The sequence below is a fragment of the Anticarsia gemmatalis genome, chromosome 7 (assembly GCF_050436995.1).
Source record: "Anticarsia gemmatalis isolate Benzon Research Colony breed Stoneville strain chromosome 7, ilAntGemm2 primary, whole genome shotgun sequence".
Taxonomy (NCBI): domain Eukaryota; kingdom Metazoa; phylum Arthropoda; class Insecta; order Lepidoptera; family Erebidae; genus Anticarsia; species Anticarsia gemmatalis.
The window spans coordinates 1,080,293-1,103,708 of NC_134751.1; the positions used below are offsets into that span (position 1 = coordinate 1,080,293).

The window sequence follows — 23,416 nt, forward strand, 5'->3', positions numbered from 1 at the left end:
GGAACCTTTTTGAAAGGCGCTAATTCCTCAAGTCGTTTACTACTTTTTACATTTGCACAATTGATTGTGGCAACCGCATATGGTATAGTATTGGTTACGTCAAGTTATTGCATCGCTTTTATCAGTGTTGCAAGCGTTCGGTAACAAAATTTAAGTTGATAATGACAATTTTAAGTGTATACGAAATATTGTTAATGACTTAATCTGTAAAAGTATTTATAGCGTAAGGGAAACCTGTTACAGTTTATTTCTTAGTGGTTTTAAGTGTAAAGCTAGCTCTATTTTCAATCACTAATCGGATTCATATCGCCGCTAAAACTGTCTGTTTGCGACAACGCCTAGTGCAGACGAAACACCAGGCAATTTATGGCAACTAATGTTAATGATGATTCCCGTATAATATTACTCGTAAATTATAGTCAACTAGACGAACTTATGAATGTATGAATTGAAATCCAGAATGATATGTTTTTATCCTCCTGGGAAATTTAAGCTTCCAGTTTTCTAGGTTAACTTAAAAACTATTTTATAAACTATGACTTACAATTTCTCTTCCAAGTTACTATCGGAGGCTCTCCCTGAATGGTGGCTCTCGGCGTCGATATCCTTAACCTGAAAGAACAGAAATAAATATTAGATCATACTAAAACTATATTAAACTATACAACTGCACGGGTAAATCGTTTTGAATGAATTTGTTAATGGCTTAGATTCGGGAACTAGCATATGTACATAAATACAACTTCCGGAGTAGCGTGATTATTCACTACTATCAACGACCGACTAACTATCAACAAATTTTGTATGGAAACTTGATCAGTGCCATTTAGTAAGTAAGTAAGTGGAATAGTAGGGATATTTTTTTACTACGTAATTTAAAATGTCAACGTCTCCATACTCGATACTGGCAGTACAAAATCGACCTGTGATTCAGAAGAGAAAACCTAAGAACTAAATCCATCAGTTCCATGTACCATTTAACCTAATCAAGGTTACAAAGGCCTAAAAGACTGACCCACAAAACAAAAGTGTAAGATTCGCGTGAGATATAAAATCATTCAAGTAGAAATCATTGCATGTACAACATTCGACTTTGAAGTTCATCAATCATACAACAGTTGTATCAGTTGATTTAATTACCATTATTTTACTAACTACGCCGTTTAAAACTTGTACCTATGTTTTTTTTGTAGATTGATTACTTATGGCTGTAAACGCGATTCTCTACTACTATCGACAACCGGATAGTTATCGAAAAATTTTGTATGCAAATCTGTAGGGCAATTGTTTAGAGTCGGTACTGTCGAGTATCGAAATATTGACATTATAAATGTAGTGGCAAAATAGTTACTGCGACGCCCGTTTGCGGCGCTGATCAGATTTTAATACAAATTTCTCGACAGCTAGCTGGTTGTCACTAATAAATAGTTGTAGAGAATCGAGCTACTGATCAGCATCTCTAGCGTGCGTTGTAGAAACTACTTTTGCAGTAAATTTTAAATGTCAAACTCTCGATATTCGATAGCATTGATATCAATACTAAGTAAGGTACAACACCTATTCGGAACGTCAATTTAAAGAGTTTAGTTACAACGCCAAAAAATATTTAAGAAATTAGATTTGAACTCATTACTGTTTAGTAGCTGTAAATGTTACTGCTTGGATTTGGCAGAAGGCAGTAAGAATTTTAAATCTCAAGTTATAAATCATGCGGTGCTGACAGACAAACTAACTTCAATCTATTTAAATATTGTGTTTTCAAAACCTGGTTTACGTAACCTGTAGCATCCCAATATCCAAATTGAATTATATTTCTCAACATTGTATAAATAAAAAAAACACGTACAAACATATTGGAGGTTACACTGTAATCCAGGCACTTCACTTCACGATTTAAACCAAACCAAACTTCAAAAACACTAATTAAAAATATTCTTTTTATACCCGAATCAATGTAAAAAATCAACAGCCTCCTCTGGAGTTCATCTCAATACTAAAACATCAGTAATACCAAAATGCATAAGTATATTATTAATATGACGTAACATTCGTCGCTGTGATTGTGCCGAAACAATGCCCGCGTCCATTGTCAACGATCACGTAATGTCAACAATACTACTATGCACAATACGAGCAGATCATATCAGAGAATAATGCTTTCTTTTATATTATTCGATGTAAAGTGCAAGTATTTCATGGAGAATGAACTTAGAACACAATTCCTAAAACGCGTGTGAGTGAGCGTCGCCGCGTCATGTTGATACGCTACGAAATCATTACATTTCAAAGGAGCTTTTTTAATATAAAGTTTTTTTACGCAGTCTCAATTTTTTTAAATTCCACAGTGAATTGGAGACTTTAACAGTAATTTCTTTTTACTTTTTGTACGAGCTATCTGATGTGCATTAATTATAACTATCAGCATTGTTCCATTTCAATTATCGCCGAACCTCGCAACTTTGTAGCTCAAATTGTTGTTCCAAGTTCAATACGCTCCAGCCCCCATTTTTAAGGCATTAAGCACATTCTCGTTTTTAGGTTATGGAAGTAAAAGGCTTTTTATGTTCAAAATCTCGATTAAAAATAATATGGAAACGTTGATGTTCTGCTCTGCTGACCACATAGATGACCGCATGTATGACCGTTGTTATCAAATGCCTAAAACGGTCATCGATCTATGAACTACCACTGTTGTTAACTTACATCATTGATTGTTTACTGTGGCGGGCGACAGAACTCTGTTTTCAGCGGTACCGCACATACAAGATTTCGCTTTTTGATTTACTATTACGAAATTTGTATTGGCAAAGTTTGATTCGTGTTGATATATAAATTTTTACCACGCTTCTTTTGTGCTGACGATAAACAATTATTTATTAGTTCTACTACTACTATTAGAATCTGTCTTTCAGTTTTTCTGCGTAAAAACATTTCCCGGTTTAAAAATAGTAGGGCAATAAGTTTTCGCTACCTTGATTCGTTAACAAACATTGATACGAACATACAAACTTTCACATCTATACTAATATATATACTTCTATACTATACTAATATTATAAAGCTAAAGAGTTTGTTTGTTTGATTGTTTGTTTGTTTGTTTGAACGCGCTAATCTCAGGAACTACTGATCCAATTTGAAAAATTATTTCAGTGTCAGATAGTCCATTTATCGAGAAAGGCTATAGGCTATATATATCTTCACGCTACGACCAATAGGAGCAGAGTGGTAATAAAAAAATGTTACAAAAACGGGGAAAATGATAACCTATTCTCCCTTATGTGACGCAAGCAAAGTTGCGCGGGTCAGCTAGTTTATAATATTAGTAAGATAGGATAGGGCTAGTAATTTGCATTTACCAAACTGTCAAATAGTTAACTTCTGTCGTGCTTCGAAGAAACTAGGTTTACGTGTGTATTAACCAGAATATATTCATTACTAGTGCGTGTCGCGAACATTATAGTGATGTATGCGAATGTCTTCAGTGAGCCACACGTTTCGAGATAAGAAACATTGTAATGAGATATTGCTACTGTTACCATATCTAAGGATGTGAAGTCATTTAGGCCAAAAGATAGTGTTCTTTGTAATTTGTTTCTTACAAAGTTGAGTACATCTGGAAAAGGCCGAGATCAGTAAAAAAATGGCTTTAAATAAAGTGAATCCATACTCGACTTCGGATTGATTTTCTTTTGACCGGTAATTTAACGCTAATGTTGATAGTCTTTTGTTTAAAAGAGACGTATGTTTGAGGGACTATAGGCCTAAGCAGTAAGCACTTATATCTATAGATTGCAGTTCGGATTAAAAAAAAAAGCGTTTTTATTGGCCATGATTTTTTTTACGCGTGTTGCATTATATTGTAATTTATGATCGACTATAAGTAAGTATAATTAAATAACAATCGCTACTTTTTGCTAAATTGTTTTCCAATAATAAACTTTATACAATTTACGAGCGTAATATAAACATAAATTAAGTAAACAATATCGACATAGTACAATAAAACAGTGAAACTAGATTGCAAAAGTGATCAAAACACAATAGTCTGTAGTACGGTGACAAAGTGTTGAGCAACTGACGGACAGAGGCACGTAGCGATGTAGTTTCTCAACGAGATGATCATTAATTTAGCTAAGTATCTATTGCGGTTGATGTTTTGATAGATTAGGTATATGAAGAATACAAATTAAATATTAATAATACTCCTATGATAATACCGTAAGGAAACAGTTCAAATTAATTGATACTCCTATGATAACTCCTTATGTTCTGGCTAAGATCCTTCTTTCACTATGTAAGATGTCTTGGATTTTATCTCTTAATCAGTCAGGCAGTCCTGCCTTTTAATACTATAATAGAACCTCTTAAAAAAATCCTTTTCACCACCCTTAAAATAAAACTCTCGGAAAAAAACATTTTTGGTCAACCTTGAAGATATATGTGATTATTATTAATTTAAGTCCATATGTCCCACTGCTAGAAAGTATATCCTTTCAAGTTGAGGTAAGGATTAAGCCTTGGGTCCACTACGCTGGCCAAACGCGGACCTGAAGAATTAAACAAATATCAAATGACACTAATCATGAGTTTCCGAACCCTGCTCTATTTATTTTTTATCTGAGCCCCTTTACTTTTTTTCAAAGTCTTGCCCAAAGGCCCTAATTAGCATAAGTTTCAACACCTTCGAGCCTACATTAACAAACCGATCTGTACGGTCAACTAGTTCTGATGATCCTGGCTCATTGAAGCGTCGTGTTGTTACAAATGTTTGTCGCAACAAGATGCTTGGCTGCACAGATTGCTCATCGAAGATGAACAGCTGTAGAGGTAATTATGTTGGCTTGTTATCAAATAATTATATTATCTATACTTCTTTTTTTCTTTTTGACAACTGCCGCACTAAGAATTGCTCTTGTGTCACGGGGACTTACAACATACACAAAGTACAACCAGACGCGAAACAACTATTTGTTGATCGCAAAAAAAAACATATTTTTTCTTTTTGTAAAAAGACAACTCCCGCACTAACAATTACTCCTGTGTCGCGGGGACTTTTACAAACATATAAACAACGAACACAAAGTACAAACCGGACCCAAAACAACTAATATAATATGTTGATCGCAAAAAGCACAGTGTGGGAATTGAACCCATACTTGAAGTCCACTAATATATTCGAATTGCTAAAGCAGTTTATAAGACCGTGTGTTGTTGCACTGTCTTTGAATCATTGGGCATTTCCATGTGTGTTTTTATTTTCTTAACTCTAATGGCCCACTTGGTCTTAAGTGCTATGAGTATGGTAATAGGCTAAATGTTTACAGGGAAACGGCAAAGGTGTACTTCTCCTATTTACTTGTCGGCCTAAAGTCTCGTCAAGATCGATCCAATTGTTTTGAATGACGTATAACGAGATTAGGACAAAATTGGTCACGTGCCTTGTAAGAAAATTTCGTCAAAAAGGGCCTCTTGTTTTTCACCGCAATGTTTAATCTACTCAATTTTACGTGACTCAGAAGGGAATTAACTAATAGAACGTTTAAATTATGTCTGTTCTATTTAAATAAAAACAATTGACACAAAATTGAACACTTCAACTATGGTGTTTCTTTCGTTCGGAGATCCGAGGTTAAAATCCTCAGGAACTCTATATCATAAAATGCGTTACGTGCAGACAAACAAATGCAACATTTGTAGACATGGTCGGGTACTATTTCGAGATAACACGGTAATATAAAAATATATAATAATTTATCTTTAATCATATTTTATACAATCCTTCCTCAATTATGATCCTTACATTGTTTTTGTTTGTCAAGAAGAGTCGACTTTTTGTTAAACTTTAAAAACTAGTTTTTTCGAAAATTTACCTTGTCTTTATGTGCAGGAAGTCATAGTGCATATTTTATTGTCTTCGTGGATCATTAACCACTTTTAGATTCAGTGTAATCATTGTTAATCTATGTCAAAATCATAATTATTCATGAAGAACTGTAGAACTTTATTGTTTTTGCGTTATTCATCTTTGTTCTGTGCAAATCCTATCCATGTTTTACCGACAATGTTTTACAGGTCCCTATTAAATGTATGAATATTATACAGAAAAAAAATACGAAGAGAAATGATGAAAGAATACTTCAACGGCACACTTAATCTCAAAACTGACCGGAAGATCAAAATCTGTACAATAACATCGGAGTTACGAACTAAATCGTGCAGCGAGTAATAAATACTCGATCGCATGTCCCAGAGGACGGTATCAGTCGGTGCATAGGAAGTTAGATAATCCATTGAACGACCGTCGACTGGTACATTGCAAACGAGTAGCACAATCGCGTGCGATCAATGTCGCTCGTTCAGCTAGTTGAGTACGGTTTTAGGCTAGTTTTAGATGTGTGCAGGAGTTTAAATGGGATTTCGATTCGACAGACGTTTTTTTACGTTTTGACAATTTTTCTTTATATTTTGACGATTCTTGTACCTATATAGTGCTATGTTAGTGGTATGTGATGATACTGTTAGTGATCTCTTAGACCTATTTCGGCCATGCCGAACACTTTGATTCCCAACCAGATAGGTGCCTGTACATAGCCGATTTTTGCAGAAAACCGTACACAAAGCGGCCGCGTGGTGTATGTAACTAGAAACTGTAAACCAGTATTAGTCAGTGTGTCATAATTGTATAGTTCATTTGTCTTAATTGTATAGTTCGTTTCGTATGGTACTTGACTCTTGAAGAGTCATTTTACCGAAAAATAAGACAGTGGAGCTTCAAACAAAATCAAACTATCGTTATCTCTTGACTTAACTCTAGGAAACTAAAGAAACTAACATATTTCTTGTACTTATACCGTCTTAAATAACTTAATTATTGCTAAAATACGGAAAAGAATATCGGAAGCTAACAAAAAATAAGCTGATAAAATGGCCTAAAGTTACTAAATCAGTTCAAACAGTCTAAAAACTACACTTCTATCAATGTTTTGAGTCTATCAGATGTCTAATACTAGCACGATTACGTCATATCGCTCCACTTGCAGTGTGTTGTGCCAATTGTCGAACAAACTCTTGTTTTTTACCTCTTTGCTCTTGCGGGTCGAATTTGAAAGGTCTATTGGCCATCTTTGTTATGTTATCGGTCCGTTTCCGATATTATTGTATCGTTCCTCGGCCTGTATATTTCGTCAATAATTTTCATGCTTCGGTGCTGATTTTTCATGTAATTCATTGAATTATAGTATTATGTCAATTTAGATTTGTCTATGACAAATTATAAAAAATACGGAAGATCTGTATCTTTATTCGGAAAGCTGATATTTCAACTTTTCTTGTTTAGTTTTGGCTGTAATCAAATTAATTATCATTAAAAACGATTGCGAACCCGGCAGTCATCTTTTTTTCCAAAAACGATTAATTAAAGAATTAAACTTTCCTTAATCATAAATTCTGTTGAAAGAAATCAATCAGAGTTTTTGAGTTAGATTTCGAGTCCGTTTCATAATAATTAAACATTAGTATTAAGTGATTTGTGGACGTATTAAACCGGTAACTTAGGTACTAGCTTTTTATGCATTCATTTTAAATAAATATGAGGTATTAGTTAACAAGCAAGCCTCATTATTTGACGTAACATATTTCATAATATCACTTAGTTACAAACCAATTAGCACTTAACACGTTCACAATAGACAATGGCATTCCATTTTCAAACTGAACCATAGATTTTTTCTGCTCTACAAAACGCAGCAAAAAGTTCCTATAATCCGTAAATTGACAGAAAGCATTGAAAAAGATGAATGTTATCATGTGTTACAAAATGTGCGAGTAGTGTGGGAGCCAAAGACAATATTGCAAGGTTTCACCGCGTGGGAGATTGCAAATATTTCTTATTAATGAACTTTCCCTTTGGTTGGGCATTGTGTGGCTTACTAACCTTAAGATTTTATTGATATCTGGTGCTTTTAATTTCAATAATCGATGCCATAAGGATAAAATACGAATTAATATTTCTTAAGTTGGACCTTGTTTCCTGTGTTATGTAAATTTAAACAAATAAAACGTGTGGGAGTAAATGAAATGTACTTATCTCGAAGTTAACATTTCCAGTTCACATTTTTTTGTAATGTTTAAAAACTAACAAATAAAGAAATAATAAATAGATCAAAACTCAAACAATATTACAGTCTAGTTAGGAAACGATAGTCTATTTTACACGCCAATCGTGACTCAGATTAATCTGAAAGCACGCACAAATTACCATTACAATTGACAAAAACCGTTAGCAATAAATAGCATTAAGACATCTAATCAAATAAATCGTTTCATTGTAACCCAAGTTCTCGGTCCGATATTGACCTTCAAACTTGCAACACTGAACGTTTGACGCAACCGCCATTTTCCGCTTTTTCGCGCCAAATCAACAACTGTCAAATTGCAACCGCGATTGACTAGATACAGTTGAAACCGCAATTACCACCGATAAATGTAGTTTTCCAAAAGAAATCTTTAGTTTATAAATGCGTAATACCGTGGGTGCGAAGTTTTTTATCGATTCGGTTCAATGACCTGCCAAAGGGCCTGTGATTTCCTTTTTTATATTGTTTTCACTTTGTGTTGTAATAATTATGGCAATAACTGTACCATAAAATATCGTAAATGCCATTATTATTCTTTATTACGTCATTTATTGTCTGAGGGGTTTATAATATTACGTCAAAATAGTTCTTTAATGAGACATGCTGCGAGGCATTTTTTCTTTTTTTTGCTTAGAAAAAATGTACCAGTAGGTCGCTAAATCAATAGTAACACCATCGGTGCGTTTTGTTGATTCATATTATTATTAATACCTTCTTAAGGTTAGATTTTTTAAAATTTTGTCCCTCAGTTAAATTAATATGTTAGAGCCCGCAAAATTGAGTAGTAATTAAGAATTTAAATAAATAGTTTGCTATTTTGTGACACTGGCACGCAGTAATATATATTTTTTTTAATATACAGTATGCTAGCGAGTTCAGTAAATATTAAGTTATAATCAAAGATGGAAATACTAAAAAGGAATAAGAAAGGCAACTAAAATTAAGTTACAAAGATACTATAAGGGACTCTTTGACACGTTACGTGACATATAATGATTTCACATTAAAAACAACATGCATTTAAAAACAGCATTTCTATAAATAAAAACCGCAAAGACATTATTTAGTATTATTACAAAGTTATTATTATTATAATAACACAGTGCTCGTATTAAACCGAGATTATGTGAAGATGTTACGACCTCCTTGGCACACTTGCATGCACTATTACCAACTAATACTACATATATCTTTGGTCTATGGTTGTGTAGTTCTAAGCTGCAGGCTTACTCCCGACAGTATTGAGTCTAAAATCGATTGGTTCGAACAAATGACAAATCGCAGTTTTAAATTTCAAACTAGACAATAGCATGTGTGTCTGCATGTCTGTTCGTGCTAAACTCAAAATCTAATTGAAAAAGTTTGTAATTGGTTAAGTTTTACCGCTAATTTCAAAATAAAACTACAGTTACCGTATATGATATAATTAATGGCTTAATCCCTAGACATACGATTTATATCAGCTAGCCTTTCTTCCAACTGTGTTGCACTCGGCTTACGGTCTCACCGGATGCAGCTGAATACCAGTATTTAACATGGAGCGACTGCCTATCTGACCTCCACAACCTGGGTATACGATACCCTTAGTGAGATTGGTTGTCAGACTTTTAAGCTTCTGACCACCGTTAATATCTGTCAAAGACTTTTGAAAGGACAGCGTGCGTTCCGAAACTATGTATAATTTTGGCCACTCATCCACCGACTAACCTTGACAAGCGTAGCTTAACCTGAGGAACATAGACAACCAGGCTCAAAACAGATACTCGTGCTCATCTCAAAAATATTTGTCCCGGGTGGGATTCGAACCCACCACACACGGCGCTACGGCCATTGCGGTGGAGTGACCACTTTTACCACTGCGCCAAACGTGCAGTTAGTTATTTTTCTACAGCATTTTAAGTACCTATCCATTATAACTAGTACTACAATAGGCTATACACTTACGACCTACAAATTCCTTGAGTGATACGGCATAATTGACATATTATTATCTTATAATAAATAAATTGAATGATGATACATACCATTAAAATTATAGGAATAAGGCGCTACATTATTATTTTTCAATTACATATTAGATGAGGGAAACTACTGTTTATAAGCAAGGCTCTACAGATACAGTGTACAGAAAATACATAGCATTAGGAAATATAATTCAGAATACCACATCAAAATCAGACTAAATGAGTACAAGCGTATAGGACCTGCGATGCCATAGACTGATAGCTTCGACAAACGTAAGACATGACTCTTTTAACATCTGGGCTTAAAGTTAGACTTCACCTTCATAACATTGTTGTCAAAGTGCACAGCATAAAAACAAAGCATAAATTTCGTCTCATTCATTTAATGAACTTGAAAATTACTAGACCAATTACAAAATAGATTTCATTACTAATAGCTCTATTATCTTTTGTACCGTTTTATTAAATCCTAAACAAACCAAGTCACGATCAGCACTGATATGGTAATAAAAGGTTATTAGATACATACTAAACAAACAGGTGAACGGAAGTTGTCCCGTAGACAAACCCGGAAGTAGAGTTATCATAGACAAGCGGAAGCTGACGCAACAGGTTGGCAACACTGGCATAGTGGCATAACGCACGTTATCTTTGGAGGGAAAGTGCACGCATGGAGGTTATGTGTGAACTGTGACGTCATTGGGATCAGATTGAAAGTGGTGATGGACCTAGTTTTAGATTGAATCGTAAGTCGTATAAACTTTGATAGTAGAGTTAAGCCGCCAAGTTATCTTTGTACCTATTCGGTATCCTAGATTCGACTCACATTCGTTACGTTTGTTATATTAAAAAATATTAAACTTTAATAGTAATGTAACAACAAAATTTCCCCTAAATGATGTAACAACAAAATTTCCCCTAAGGCAAAAAATACTATAAAAAATGCGAAATTATAAAAAAGCGAACTTTAGAATAATAGAAATGTAAGTGTATCTCAGATTAATTCTAGTTAACCAGCACTGACTTAGTTCAATTCTAAACAAGAAAAGACAAAGACTGTGTAGTCCACAAATAATGGATTCGCGTTTGAATTTACTCTAAAGTCTCCGCGATTCAGACTAAAATTGATTACAAAGAAATCTGTAGGAAATGCCGACATTTCAATAAACTTAGTCATAAAACAATACCCATATAAGCACCAACTAATCAACGATTCTCCATCAATTTGCAAGTCTTCCTCTACGATCGTAAACAAGAGATTATCGGTTTAATGCAAGTAATTAAATAACACTTATGAATAAAACATTGTTCATACATTATTCAATGCACATCTTCTAATATATGTACGTACATTGTCCAGTGCTATGGGAAATGATACGACGCATTCACTTACGATTTGCAAGGTTAAGTAACTTTGACACGGGCTGTCTGAAGATGGGTGCTCTAGCAAATCCAGGATTGGACTAAAAAGTCTGAGTTTATCACTCTTATACGGCACTCAGGTCAATTCCAAAAATATTTATCAAGCTTTCAATACTACAAGCCTCCTGCGGATCAAAACCCTATATTAGCCATTCCATAGGTTACCCACGCATTTTTCTACATCTATTTATCGTTGATCCCGACTTGCGACAGGATTTGTTTTCCTGATTTCCTTTTCCTTTTTTACCCTATCCTGCACATCACATTCTTAAAGGTCCCAGCTATCAATGTCACTCTTTGCAACACTAAACACATTCTCTAAGGTAAGCGACTAGCTTGAAGTGTTTGGTGGCCCTTTACAATTGGTCATGATTGTAAAGTGCGTTCATAGAACTTGAGAAAAGATAAAGTATGTACCTTTTTTGCTGCTGTAAAACCTTAAAAATGTCTAGATTATTTTTTTCTACGTTACTGTAGTTTTAGTCAACCCTTCAGCCTAGTTAGCCTTGTTTATTGAACAAGTTAATTCTAAGACAACACGTAAAGAAGATCACTTACATTGTTATCGATACGGGAAGCGGCAAAACGTGCGATAACACCAGTGTTGCCATCAATTACAGTTATACTAATTACTAGTTGCCAGCGCAAATAAATAGCGATTAGTTTATGTAAACAATTGTTTTTTTATTGTTGTTTATGTTTAACTAATTGTCCGTTCATGACTTGATTAAGTTTTAACATAAATCGTGCTTGTTTTACTAAACAACATTTGCAATTTTCTTATTGCAGGTAATTGAGAGAATACTTTTGTATATTTCTGTGTTAGTAAGACAGTTAGGCACTTGTACTTTAAAACCAATATTATTGAATACTATTATAAAAAAGATACACTTGTACATGACTTGGAGCGACTCTCATCCATCTGTAATACATGGATCAGAGATAGATTAATTTGAGATAGATCAGATCTTACATCAAAGGTTACGAATGACATGCACACTTGACTGAATTAACATGTCCTAACAACTCAATCTGTTTTTTTTCCACCAGCTACCCTACTCTCTACTTTTTGTACTACCTTCGAAATTCTAAGAAACTGTAACTAACTGTCAATTTTCCTCGAAAAACCTTAAAAGAGATTTTCCATCGAACAATGTTTGTCACTGTCAATCAATGAAGGGGGTACAGTCAACTACAAAAGTCACTGCACCACTCAATAACTCTTTACACTGTGGTTTTTACATGTACTTGAACAAATGCTAAACTCGATTGCTGTAAGGTGATTCGCTGGGTTAACGGAAAATGATTAAACTTGTACTCAACAAAGGTTAATACAACTCAAAATTCTGTCTCATTTCCATACTAAAGTGTGGTTCTGAACTTCTGACATTTAATAAAGTAGCTAATCGGACTACATTAATAATTTCAACCAATGATTGTTATCCTGAAGGAATAATAAGCATACTTACTACACTTTCAAACCACCACCAACTTCAAATCAAAAAGTTCAATTTGCTCAGCGAGATTTGTAGCTGATTGTACCGATAAATCAAACAGTTACTACGAAGTCTATTTTGTAATTCATATCGTACGTCCTACTTTGACTTGCACGCCACTAAATCAAACGAATCGCTATCAAATTAAGCGCAGGCGATACTTTTTATGAAATAATTAAGGCGTGGCGATGAGACGACTATTGAATTGCTGAACGTTCTTCTATCAGATATTAACCCATATTTCCTAGTACCTCTTATATCTATCGGTTTTTTTGGATAAAGTTCGTTAACTACTAAGGGCTACATTCGTAGGTCCCGTCACAAAAAATTACATTTAACCAAAATGGGTGCACTGCACGCGCAACGTTCTTACAAATACCTGCTAAAATCAACCCATTAGTTAACAATTAACACTTTTAATTTCGTTTTCTGATTATATTTCCAATGTTGGATTAGCAGAAAAGGGATTGGATTACAACAATGAAATATTGTAAACTGAAAGTACCTAAAAGCATTTAATTTAGTAGTAGTTATAATCAAGTGTCAAAGTTATTCATATTGCCTTGGCGACTGCATCATTGACAACAACGCCTTTTTACGTGGTTCTCTGAAGCATGAAGACACGCAGCTCAATGAAATGCTTCAGTACAGCTCTGTGATTTATCCATAGACAAGGTTGCTAGATCTTGCATGTCATTTAGCGAAAAATTAAGGTCGTGTAGATAGTTTAAACAGAAATTCGGGACTTACATTCCTGGAAAACCACATGAAGCCTGTCCCTGGGCAATCTGCGCCTCACTTTTTTTTTGGTCTAGCCTACCAACGGTCACGATATGCTATGAGAGTAATAGAATTGATAGTGTACCTGTGTATTGTGCACATATTTATCAATTAAATATTAACAAAACCTCGCGCATTTGGCATGTTTCAAATCTATAAATTAGTAATTCATGTCTATAAACTAACGGTATTGGTCAGAAAGACAGTGTACCGAGGTTTGAAAGACACAAAGAAGGGTATTCTTTTAAAAAATCTCGAGAATTTGCATGAAATTTAATGTTTAATAGTAATCATCTTTTACTACTTCTAACTGCCGATTACTATTAAAATAGACTTACATTTTAACGTACGATGAACTAACAAGTTGAGATAATCGGTCGCTTACCCACAGACCGACAGCGTTGATCTAGATATTGATGAACCTTGACAATCGATTACCGATCACTGACAACTGTCAATGTCTCAGATAATTTACATTTTGAGATGACAACATCGAATATTGTAAAATATCCTACTTTTATGCAAGTATGGTTGGTGATTCATTTAAATATAATTAAATTGAAGTATTTTGGCCACCTAAAATCTCGGTTTTCAGGGTTTAATTTTTAATAAGAGTGGTTAGCTATTGGACCATCTAATTAGTTATTTCTGTCTATATACCGACGACCTAGTTCCAGATATTTTTGTAATCCGTACAGTCCCACTGCACGGCAAAGGTCTCCTCCCGAACGAGGGAGAGGGAGGAGTTAGGCCTTGAGTCCACCACGCTGGTCTAGTGCGGGTAAACGTAAAATATCATCTAAATAGTTGAGCCTGTTTAAAGGATTTTGGTAAAGTATATTAATTTTTTGAAATAGCGGGGTCTTAACAAGTTTCCCATAACAAAGGAATTACATGCAGGTCATCTACGTATCATATGATAAGGTATTATCGTGATATTACACATGTTATACTTAGATGTTACGCTCATTATTGTAATGTTATTGGTTATTGTTTGTTTACTACGCATAATATAGTATTTACTTGTACAGTAAATACATACTAATACATGATACAGGAACCGCGCAGGTCTGTGCATCTTTGTGATAAGCACCTGATATTAGTACTTAAACAAATAATTCACACATTTCCTTTGTCTGCAATTTTTTTATATTTTGTGCTAGTGAATACAAATTCAAGGCCTAACCCCTTTCCCATTTGGAAGGAGACCCTTGACCAGCAGTGGGACATTTATGGGATAAAATTTAATGCTAGTAAATACAAACTTAAGGCTTACCCCTTTCCCATTTGGAAGGAGACCCTTGACCAGCAGCGGGACATTTATCGGATAAAAAAGGACATTTTTTTGCTGCATTAGAAAAGACAGGGACCTTGCTTACCAAAACAAATACTTACTTAAAGAAGGTGGTATCAAGAAACTTAAAAAGCCCATCCTAATAACTACAACAAGCTGGCGTTGAACACAGGACTCGACACAAGAACTGAACCAAAGCCATTCTCATACAATACCTCTTTGATTATTGAACCATTAGTATTTATTACAAAACCTTACATATCCCTACGTCGACATTAATCACTGGCATAAAGGCGTGTCGGATAGTCTTAGGTGTGTTGCGTACACTCACCTACCTGGCTACTACCCACTATACACCGAGGAAGTTATTCTTGAAGCTAGCAAACGTGCAGTGAAATTTTAACTATAATTACTATAATAACCCACTTTGTTTTACTTCCTAGATGTGAATGTTTGATTTTAATTAGGGTTATATAGATTTTGATTCAGTTAATATGAGATTCTGATTGATTAGTTTAGAGAGGTGCTAGAATATTCCGAGTTCCAGTAAAATCTGAACATCAAAAGTTACATGCTAGTGACTCTTTGATGGAAATAGATACCTAATTTTACATGGTGTTAAAGATTATTAACTAAATGGACGTGTAAAAAATGACAGAATAAAAAAACTTTTTTTTTTCTCCCTAATCATCTATGATACTTAACTATACTCCTTTTTGAAGAAAATGTGTAAAAGTAACTTTAGTTTCAAAGCTTAAATTGATAAAACAAACTTCAACCTATATTTATCTTCAGATCGGTAAAATTATCTTTCAAAAGTACAATATCATCACAGGAAATCAAACTTTCCTTTCGATCTACGGAACTGATTCGCATTAGTCCGATTACCCAGTAACTTGAATCAGTGTAATTTTAATAATCGTTCGTGTTCGACACATGTCGTGTGTTCAATCATTAAATACGTAATTATTTCCCGTGGATGTCGTTAAAGGAACTAAACTTCTCTTTCTAATAACAAGGAAGAGAGTAGGATGCAAGATAAGAGTACAGATTACAGACTGACAAATTAACCATACGAAATTATTGAGTGAAACACCTATTTTGTAGGTTTTCAGCCTATACCAAGTTGTATTTCGTACCATTATATTTCGCGTGAGTGACTGAGAACTCTCAAAGCTTACTAGATGAGCCGTCTAGGAAACGTGTTGTTTATGTCTGTGAAGTTGCACAGGCATGTGCGCATCCGTTATGCAAGGACAAGGGTTTATAGGGCTGCCAGCCAATATTAGACAGAATTATCGGATGATATATTTTTCTTAAACCTATTACTGTCTCACAACTGTGAGGGTTTACTTCCGAATTGAGAAAGGGGATAGACCTTGAGTCTACCACGCTTTAAATTGGAATACGAGACTAGTAGTAGTAAGTCCTTATTAAATCATCACTGCTATTTTCCTTGCTAGATTTAGAAAGAGTCGAGATTTTTTTACTTTTCAAGCGTTTCATCGACATAATTCAAAACGTTTCAATGATGTATAAACTATCAAAAATTCTTGGCTGTATATCTACAAAGGCAGAAGGATAAGGGAGAAGAAGTTAAGACGAAAAGCTTGATTAAAAAAATCCCTATGCAGTAAATTTACCAATGACTTGCATTCTTTCATTTTTTCCATTCCAGTCCCTATACAATAAACTTACAATCGAGTTTTAGCTCTAAACATTACGTAACAAAAGCCAGCAGCCCTGAAGATCCACCACACCTCTCTCTCAAATAGTTCGCAAAACGATTGAGATTTACATTACGTGCCGTACTATTGTGTAACATGTCATCGCATTTATATTGTACAACTTTTGCAGAATTATGACGAAAACACTTCCGAATCTTAATAAATATTATGTGTATAAAATGCATGTAGGTAGATGTTATGGCGTAGGCGATAAAGTAGAGGATGAAAGTATGACGTGGACGAAGTCGTGGGTAATACTAGCATGTACTTTACTAAAAATTTGGTAACGCTGAAAAACGTTATTCGGTGAGATTGTTTTCTGTTTAAAAGGTTCTAGCAGTTTGTCTTAAGTTTGATATTTTTTTCCCAATGGAAATGTTCGGCCGCAGTACTACATAAATAATTGAAAGAACAGTTTACCAAATTTTAATTTTCTCAATTTTGTCGTGTCCGCAAGAAGTTCACCGTTAAACAAGGGACACAATTATTTATAATTCACGTAACTGCTACATGCTTGAGTTACAGTTAATAGATGTACATTGCTTTAGTTATTTAACGGTTCCTTTCATTTATATTGTCACGTGAGTTTAACTGCCTCAGTCGGTAAAGTATATAATACCGCCGATCGCAGTCTCGGGTTTGATTCCCGAATCGGACAAAGTACTATTCGTCTTCAATCGCTTTATCCGCTATGACATTTAGAACCATTCTGTATTTCAGTACATACTTTAAGCTTTTTTATTGAATACGTTTCGTTAAAATCAAGTACCTATTACATTGTAGAATATATTTGTCACACACAGAGAGCAGTGATAGCCGAGTGGTATAATTGAGTACCTTCCACGCAAGTGGTTGCAGGTTTGAACCCGAGGCAACACACCAATGACCTTTAGAAGTAATTCGTGTATTAAAAATAATTATTGATTGTTCCAATGCTGAAAGAAAATATCGTGATGTAAACTTGTATGCATGAGAGTTCTTTAGACTAGTTCTTAAAGCTATGTAGAGTCCCCGAACCGCAGTTGGCAACCGTAGTGGACTCAAGGCCTAATCCTTAATTACGGAAGGAGACCCTTGCCCAGCAGTGGAACATTAATGGGTTACATCTATAGTAAATTTAATTTGTCACAGCTTTTATGTGACTACAAAAATTATCTATTATCACAGCAAGAACTCGATATTATGTTGCAATGGCAAGTATTTATCCTACCGGCGGTAACGAAACCATAGCGCGATTCAGGAATAACGTACAACGCCATCTATCGAGGGGTCGGGTAGTTACGTTTGTATGAAGGATGAGATTATATTTTAAGATGATATGACCATTACGGTAGTGCTTGATAATGTTACGTTATAAATATATTTGCGTTGTTAAATTACTGTCAAAATAATTTGATTTACCATAGTTTCACCGTTTACATTTTATAACAGATCGAATTGTGGTAACAAACAAACGAAATTTCACTCAATATCGCTTTCGTCGATTGTAGAAGGGCCTCTGCTTGCAAGACTAATATTTTTGTTCGTGGCAGTACATCTTATGTGAGTAATTGCCGAAATCAATGGCACCCGTGATAAAAAACGAACAATGGCGATCGTAAGACACACATTCGGACTAACTGTAATCAACACCCATTGTACACCGTAGGGCTGTCGTACACGGAAATAGATGGGTTTGACAATAACCTTATGTGTAGGGCAATGTGTGGAGAGGAATGGAAGGTCGTTGGTATTTTTATTGAGAATTTACTCGTGAAATCTAACTCTAACCACTTGTGTAGACAACTGCTGCTGATTACTAGGTCTATTGGAACTATTGGTCTTTTCTAATTTTAATAAGAATAGACTAATAATACAATAGTTATTAACCATAACTTGCTGCAGAATTGCTGCGTTTTTATAGGCATAGGAATCTAAAAGGTTCTTTATTTTCACACGTAACTAGCTAACGGACGTGGTTTGCGAACAAAGTTTTATTCAGTGACTGTCAGGCTTACATTAGTATTGATATTTATATGAAAAAGATTTAATTTCTATGTATCAATCAAACAAAAACTGTGTTTAGATTTTGTACTAAGTATATATTTTCTTTATTACGCAAGGAAAGTTCCACACGAATGTCAATGGTCATTTTGAAATTGTTTCGACCAAGTTCGACAGCCCTAATGTCGGGGGAATGACCTGTACTTGTCAAAAAATGAACGATGATTTACGATAAACTACATATATTATAGGACGTAACGGTGTAACTGTTCGTGTATTAAAACGGAACCAGATTTAAGGATAAGGCACCGTTAATACACGAACAGTATGACGACGTAATTGAGAGGTGTGGATGTGTCCTGAGATATATCGTGATTGATATCTTGTTCCGTTAACTGATTGAATGTGACCTAGTCAGGAAACCGTTGTTTGCGAACTATGGTTTAAAAATGTGGTATGCAGTTTTTGCGGCTATTAATCAACAATAAGAAAAAAAATAGCTAGGTACTCCAACCGACTTATCTGCCTCGAGTACCTTAAAATTCGTAATCAATATTTCTGTGGCACATATTTAGGGTAGTTATCTGAAAATGTTTCTGACGTTTTCCTCAATCTTACCAAAGTTTTGAGAAGAAGTCTTAGTGCTCTGACATGTTTATTAACTTTTACTAGTTTCTGCCAACGACTTTTTCGGGGTGGAAGCAAGTAAATTTCGTATACATTAAACCAGGTTAAAAGCTATCAGCATTAAAATCGTCTAGCATACTTTTCGTGAAAGAGGAAAAAACATACATCCATCCATGCTCACAAATTATCGCAATTAAAATAATAGTTGGATTGATCAAGGCATAATAGTAAAACATGTAAGTATACAAAACGGCTTACACGGAAAGATCTAAATTACATCATGTTCTTTGGAGTCTTAGAGGTTACTTAATAGAGTCATAAATATCTATAAATAATAGCAAATCTAAGGTCAGTGGCCATCCCGCAACGTAATAGAGCATTGAAAGGGAAAGCAGACTCCTTTCTCATTGTGAACTTTTACTTTGAAATAGTGCATCTGTAAAAGTAATGGTTATCGACCGTGTATGTAACAGAAATATGTATATCTGGTAAGTGGTTTATTACTAATGTATGTATTTTTACCCGACTGCGAAAGAAGAGATATTGTAAAACTACAACACAGTGTGGAAAAATCTCCCACACAGAACGTTTTGGATGCTAAAATGTGACATGTTTCCTGGTACAGGTTCTGTTGTTGTTTTAAAGTAAGTAATAACACGTTCTTTCTTAAGGATATAATTGCTCTGAATACGAAAATCGATATTTTAAGAAGAAAGGTACCACTCATATTCTAAGCCTACTAAAAATAATAATATTATGGTTGATTAATCCTGCCTCAACTGTAATGCGTATTCTCTCATTACGTCTATTCACAACAGTGAGAAGGTAATTATTATAATAAAAAGTATCTACAATTTAATTAAAGGTTCCCAGGGCTCACAATATAAGTATAACACTGCAATTTCTTATCAATGGTGTGACTAAAGGATGTTTAGAATTGAGTAAGAGAATATCAATTGCATATTATAAAATAGGACAGTACTGTTCAACCATACACAATATATTTATTATAACCATACTAATACTACTTTTGTCTATACGCTTACTTTGCCAACGCGAAAAGACTAATTAACAAAATGTATTTTAAGTTGAAGCCTTTTCGACATAAATTAATAATCAGTTTTTATTATTTAATTTTGTTCATAAGATTGAGTGGTTAACAAACATCATTGTGTTTTTACATGTAGAAGCAACTTTCCTATACAACTCTTTTGTTTATTCAATACGTAAGCTACACGCGTAAGAAATTTCATAAAATTGGCCAACCCATTAGGCCGTGAAAGCGGAACTAACGAGGGGACAATGTGGCTTTCAGTAAGACTGAGAAATTTGGCTCAATACACCAAATCTATCACCACACATTCCACACTCCTTAGCCACCTTCCAAAGGTCACTAACCGCTTATACAGTCAGCGTAAACCTCAAAAAAACTTGTTAAAACATTACTCATTTATATTTACAGAAAAAAATACACTCCTTAACGGGGACCTAAATAAGTTCCTTGGCGTACGCAAAAACAGAACTTTGTACTTGCAAATTTCTTTACAAATTGTGTGAATTTTTTTACAAAGTAAGCAGGAAATAAGTATTTTCATGTCTTCCTGTATAAAAATATAAACACGGCGTTTAAATATGGGAGACAACAGACTAACAATGAAGGCGTCGGGGCAGTGTACAAAATAAATCACTCTTACAAAACATATTCGCGTGTTAATAACAAAGACTGTCACAATGTGTTAAAAATAAAATGCTGGCTCTCTTTAACATGAGATCGATCACAATCACAAAAAAAAAACATATCGGTAAGTATGATTTCTAAGGTGGTCAATGATTTCAAAGGGCTTTGACAGTTCGATATAATATCGAGAGCTAGGTAAACCTTCTTGGTTTTTCGTTGCAATGTTGCAGGTTTATAAAATGAGTGGTGATGATATGTGAAATAACTTATTAGCTTATAAACCGCGAACGAAAAATACATCAAAAGAAAAGGTATCTAGTTTTAAAGTATTTATGCTTAATGCAGAGTAAGATAATAATAAACCCGAGCTGTCTAGTTTCAAACTCCGTAAAGGTCGACATTGAACTCGGATCTATTAATAAACCATTTTTTCTAATGCTTGGCTCACAGGTCAAACATGATGGGTTTTCCGACAGATGGATAACATTTCAATCAAGTATATTTACGTAATTATAAAATGTCCATTGACTCATTAGCGTTTATAAAAATATATTTGCTAATATTTAGAGGTTTCATTACTTGCACTTTTGCCCTAGCAACAATCATTCTAGAGGGAAACCCTATGGCGGATGGCACAACATAAAAACCAACAACGTTGTAGCGAGTCTTGGAAAGTATTTTTTTTTTTTTTTTTTTTAAAGACAACTCCCGCACTAAGAATTGCTCTTGTATCGCGGGGACTTTTACAAACATACAAACAACGGACACAAAGCACAACCAGACCCGAAACAATTATTTGTGGATCGCACAAATAATTGTCCCGTGTGGGAATCGAACCCACGACCTCCCGTTGCAGTGGTATCGGCGTGGCGACCTAAACCACTGCGCCACGGAGGCAGTCGAGTATTATTTATCTTAAGTTCGATTAAGATCTAGGTGTACAAGAAAAATGGTAATAGCAAACCCGTCACCTTCCACTGCCTAAGTCTGGCAAAAGAGTTTCTTAATTCTTTATATACCTCAACCACCTGCGAACCTTGCGTACAATGCTTACTAAGTCGTGAAACTAGTAAGCATTATCGTCACTGGCCTGTATTCCTCTATTGCAGATGATTAAGGTGGCGTTAGGTAGAATTAGTACACTTTCGTCCGCAGTTCAATAGGCCTATAATAATACGGGACCGGCAATCGTGGCCGTATTTATGGCAGATAAAGGCGCCAGAGTAATATCGATATATAAGAGATGAGTATAAGTTTTGTGTTTTGATCAAATATTTTATAAGAAATCTATCGTATGAAATCCCGAAGTGCTATTTATTTCGTTTGAATACTATCCATCAGCGTCCACACAAAGTATCCTCTCACTAAATAAATAACAATTACTAACCGCATGACATGGATACCTAGCCTTTAACATTAAAAGTTAACCGGTAAAATTACCGTACACTATTGTAAAGAGATGTGTGTCATTTGCATTGATGTTTAACTAGGTCTTGATTAGTATCCTTTTTGTTTGCATACTATTTGGAGTTGATTACAGATTTAATCATTGAATAAAAAGCAGGTGAGTACTGATCCCCCTCGGGGAGTTTCCACCTTGTCGTGGTGAGGGGGCTCAGTAGCCGTGGCAATCCAGCCACGGTGAAGCTAGGAGGGACTCAACCCGTAAGGCCTGACGTAAGTCGGGTTCGGGGGCTGCCGTCTCTTTCGAGGTGGTGGTCGCGAGGAAGAAAACCTCTATAAAAAATTACTGTGCGTGTCTCTCTGTTTGCAGAGGACACGGGTGAAGGACGGGTGAGCCGTCAGTGGGAGGACGGGTTCGGTGTGCACTCACACTGCCCCGAGCAGACGGGGGGCCAGGCCGCCGCCGCCCTCGTCAACCGTCGCATATCGTAATCCCGCCCATCTTGGGTGCGACCGAGGGCCTTGCCTTAACCGGCCGGGCCGCGAGGAGACAACCTCTATAAAAAATCCCCAGTAGCTTCGGCAGTGGCGCCCCCTCTTGGGGCCTTGCGTGGTCGGAGTTCACTCGCTATGCGAGTGGCTGGAGGGAATACCAGTCGCTAGCGGCCAACCCTGGGGTACCTCCCGCCCCCCAGTGGTATAAGGGTTACCGTGGTATGGTGCCTCTGCCACGGCGGACTACCCCTTGCAACCCTTCTCGTGGGAATCGTATGGATCCAATTAATTTAAATAAAACCACCAATGAGGATAGTGGGAGGGGCGAGAAGCCCAAATCTGATGAGATAGGGGGCAAAAAGCCCGGCAGTTTAGACTGCGTTGTTGCAGAGGGTCGGCGCACGCCCAGTT

At 35.4% G+C, this 23,416-nt stretch overlaps 1 protein-coding gene across 2 annotated transcripts in view; it reads right to left on the bottom strand.

Annotated features, from left to right (window-relative positions):
• Positions 1 to 23,416, bottom strand: part of LOC142974239 (endothelin-converting enzyme 1-like) — an 80,123-nt gene that overhangs the window by 46,782 nt on the left and 9,925 nt on the right. Inside the window, exons 1-2 of one of the 2 annotated variants that reach the window (XM_076116421.1) lie at positions 1,847 to 1,934; positions 545 to 612 (exon numbers count right to left, since the gene is read on the bottom strand). In XM_076116421.1, the coding sequence (XP_075972536.1) occupies positions 545 to 612; positions 1,847 to 1,852 (74 nt within the window). In that variant the 5' untranslated portion in view covers positions 1,853 to 1,934. Of the gene's footprint in view, positions 1 to 544; positions 613 to 1,846; positions 1,935 to 23,416 lie in introns of those variants that run through there. The other variant, XM_076116420.1, reaches the window with a different exon arrangement.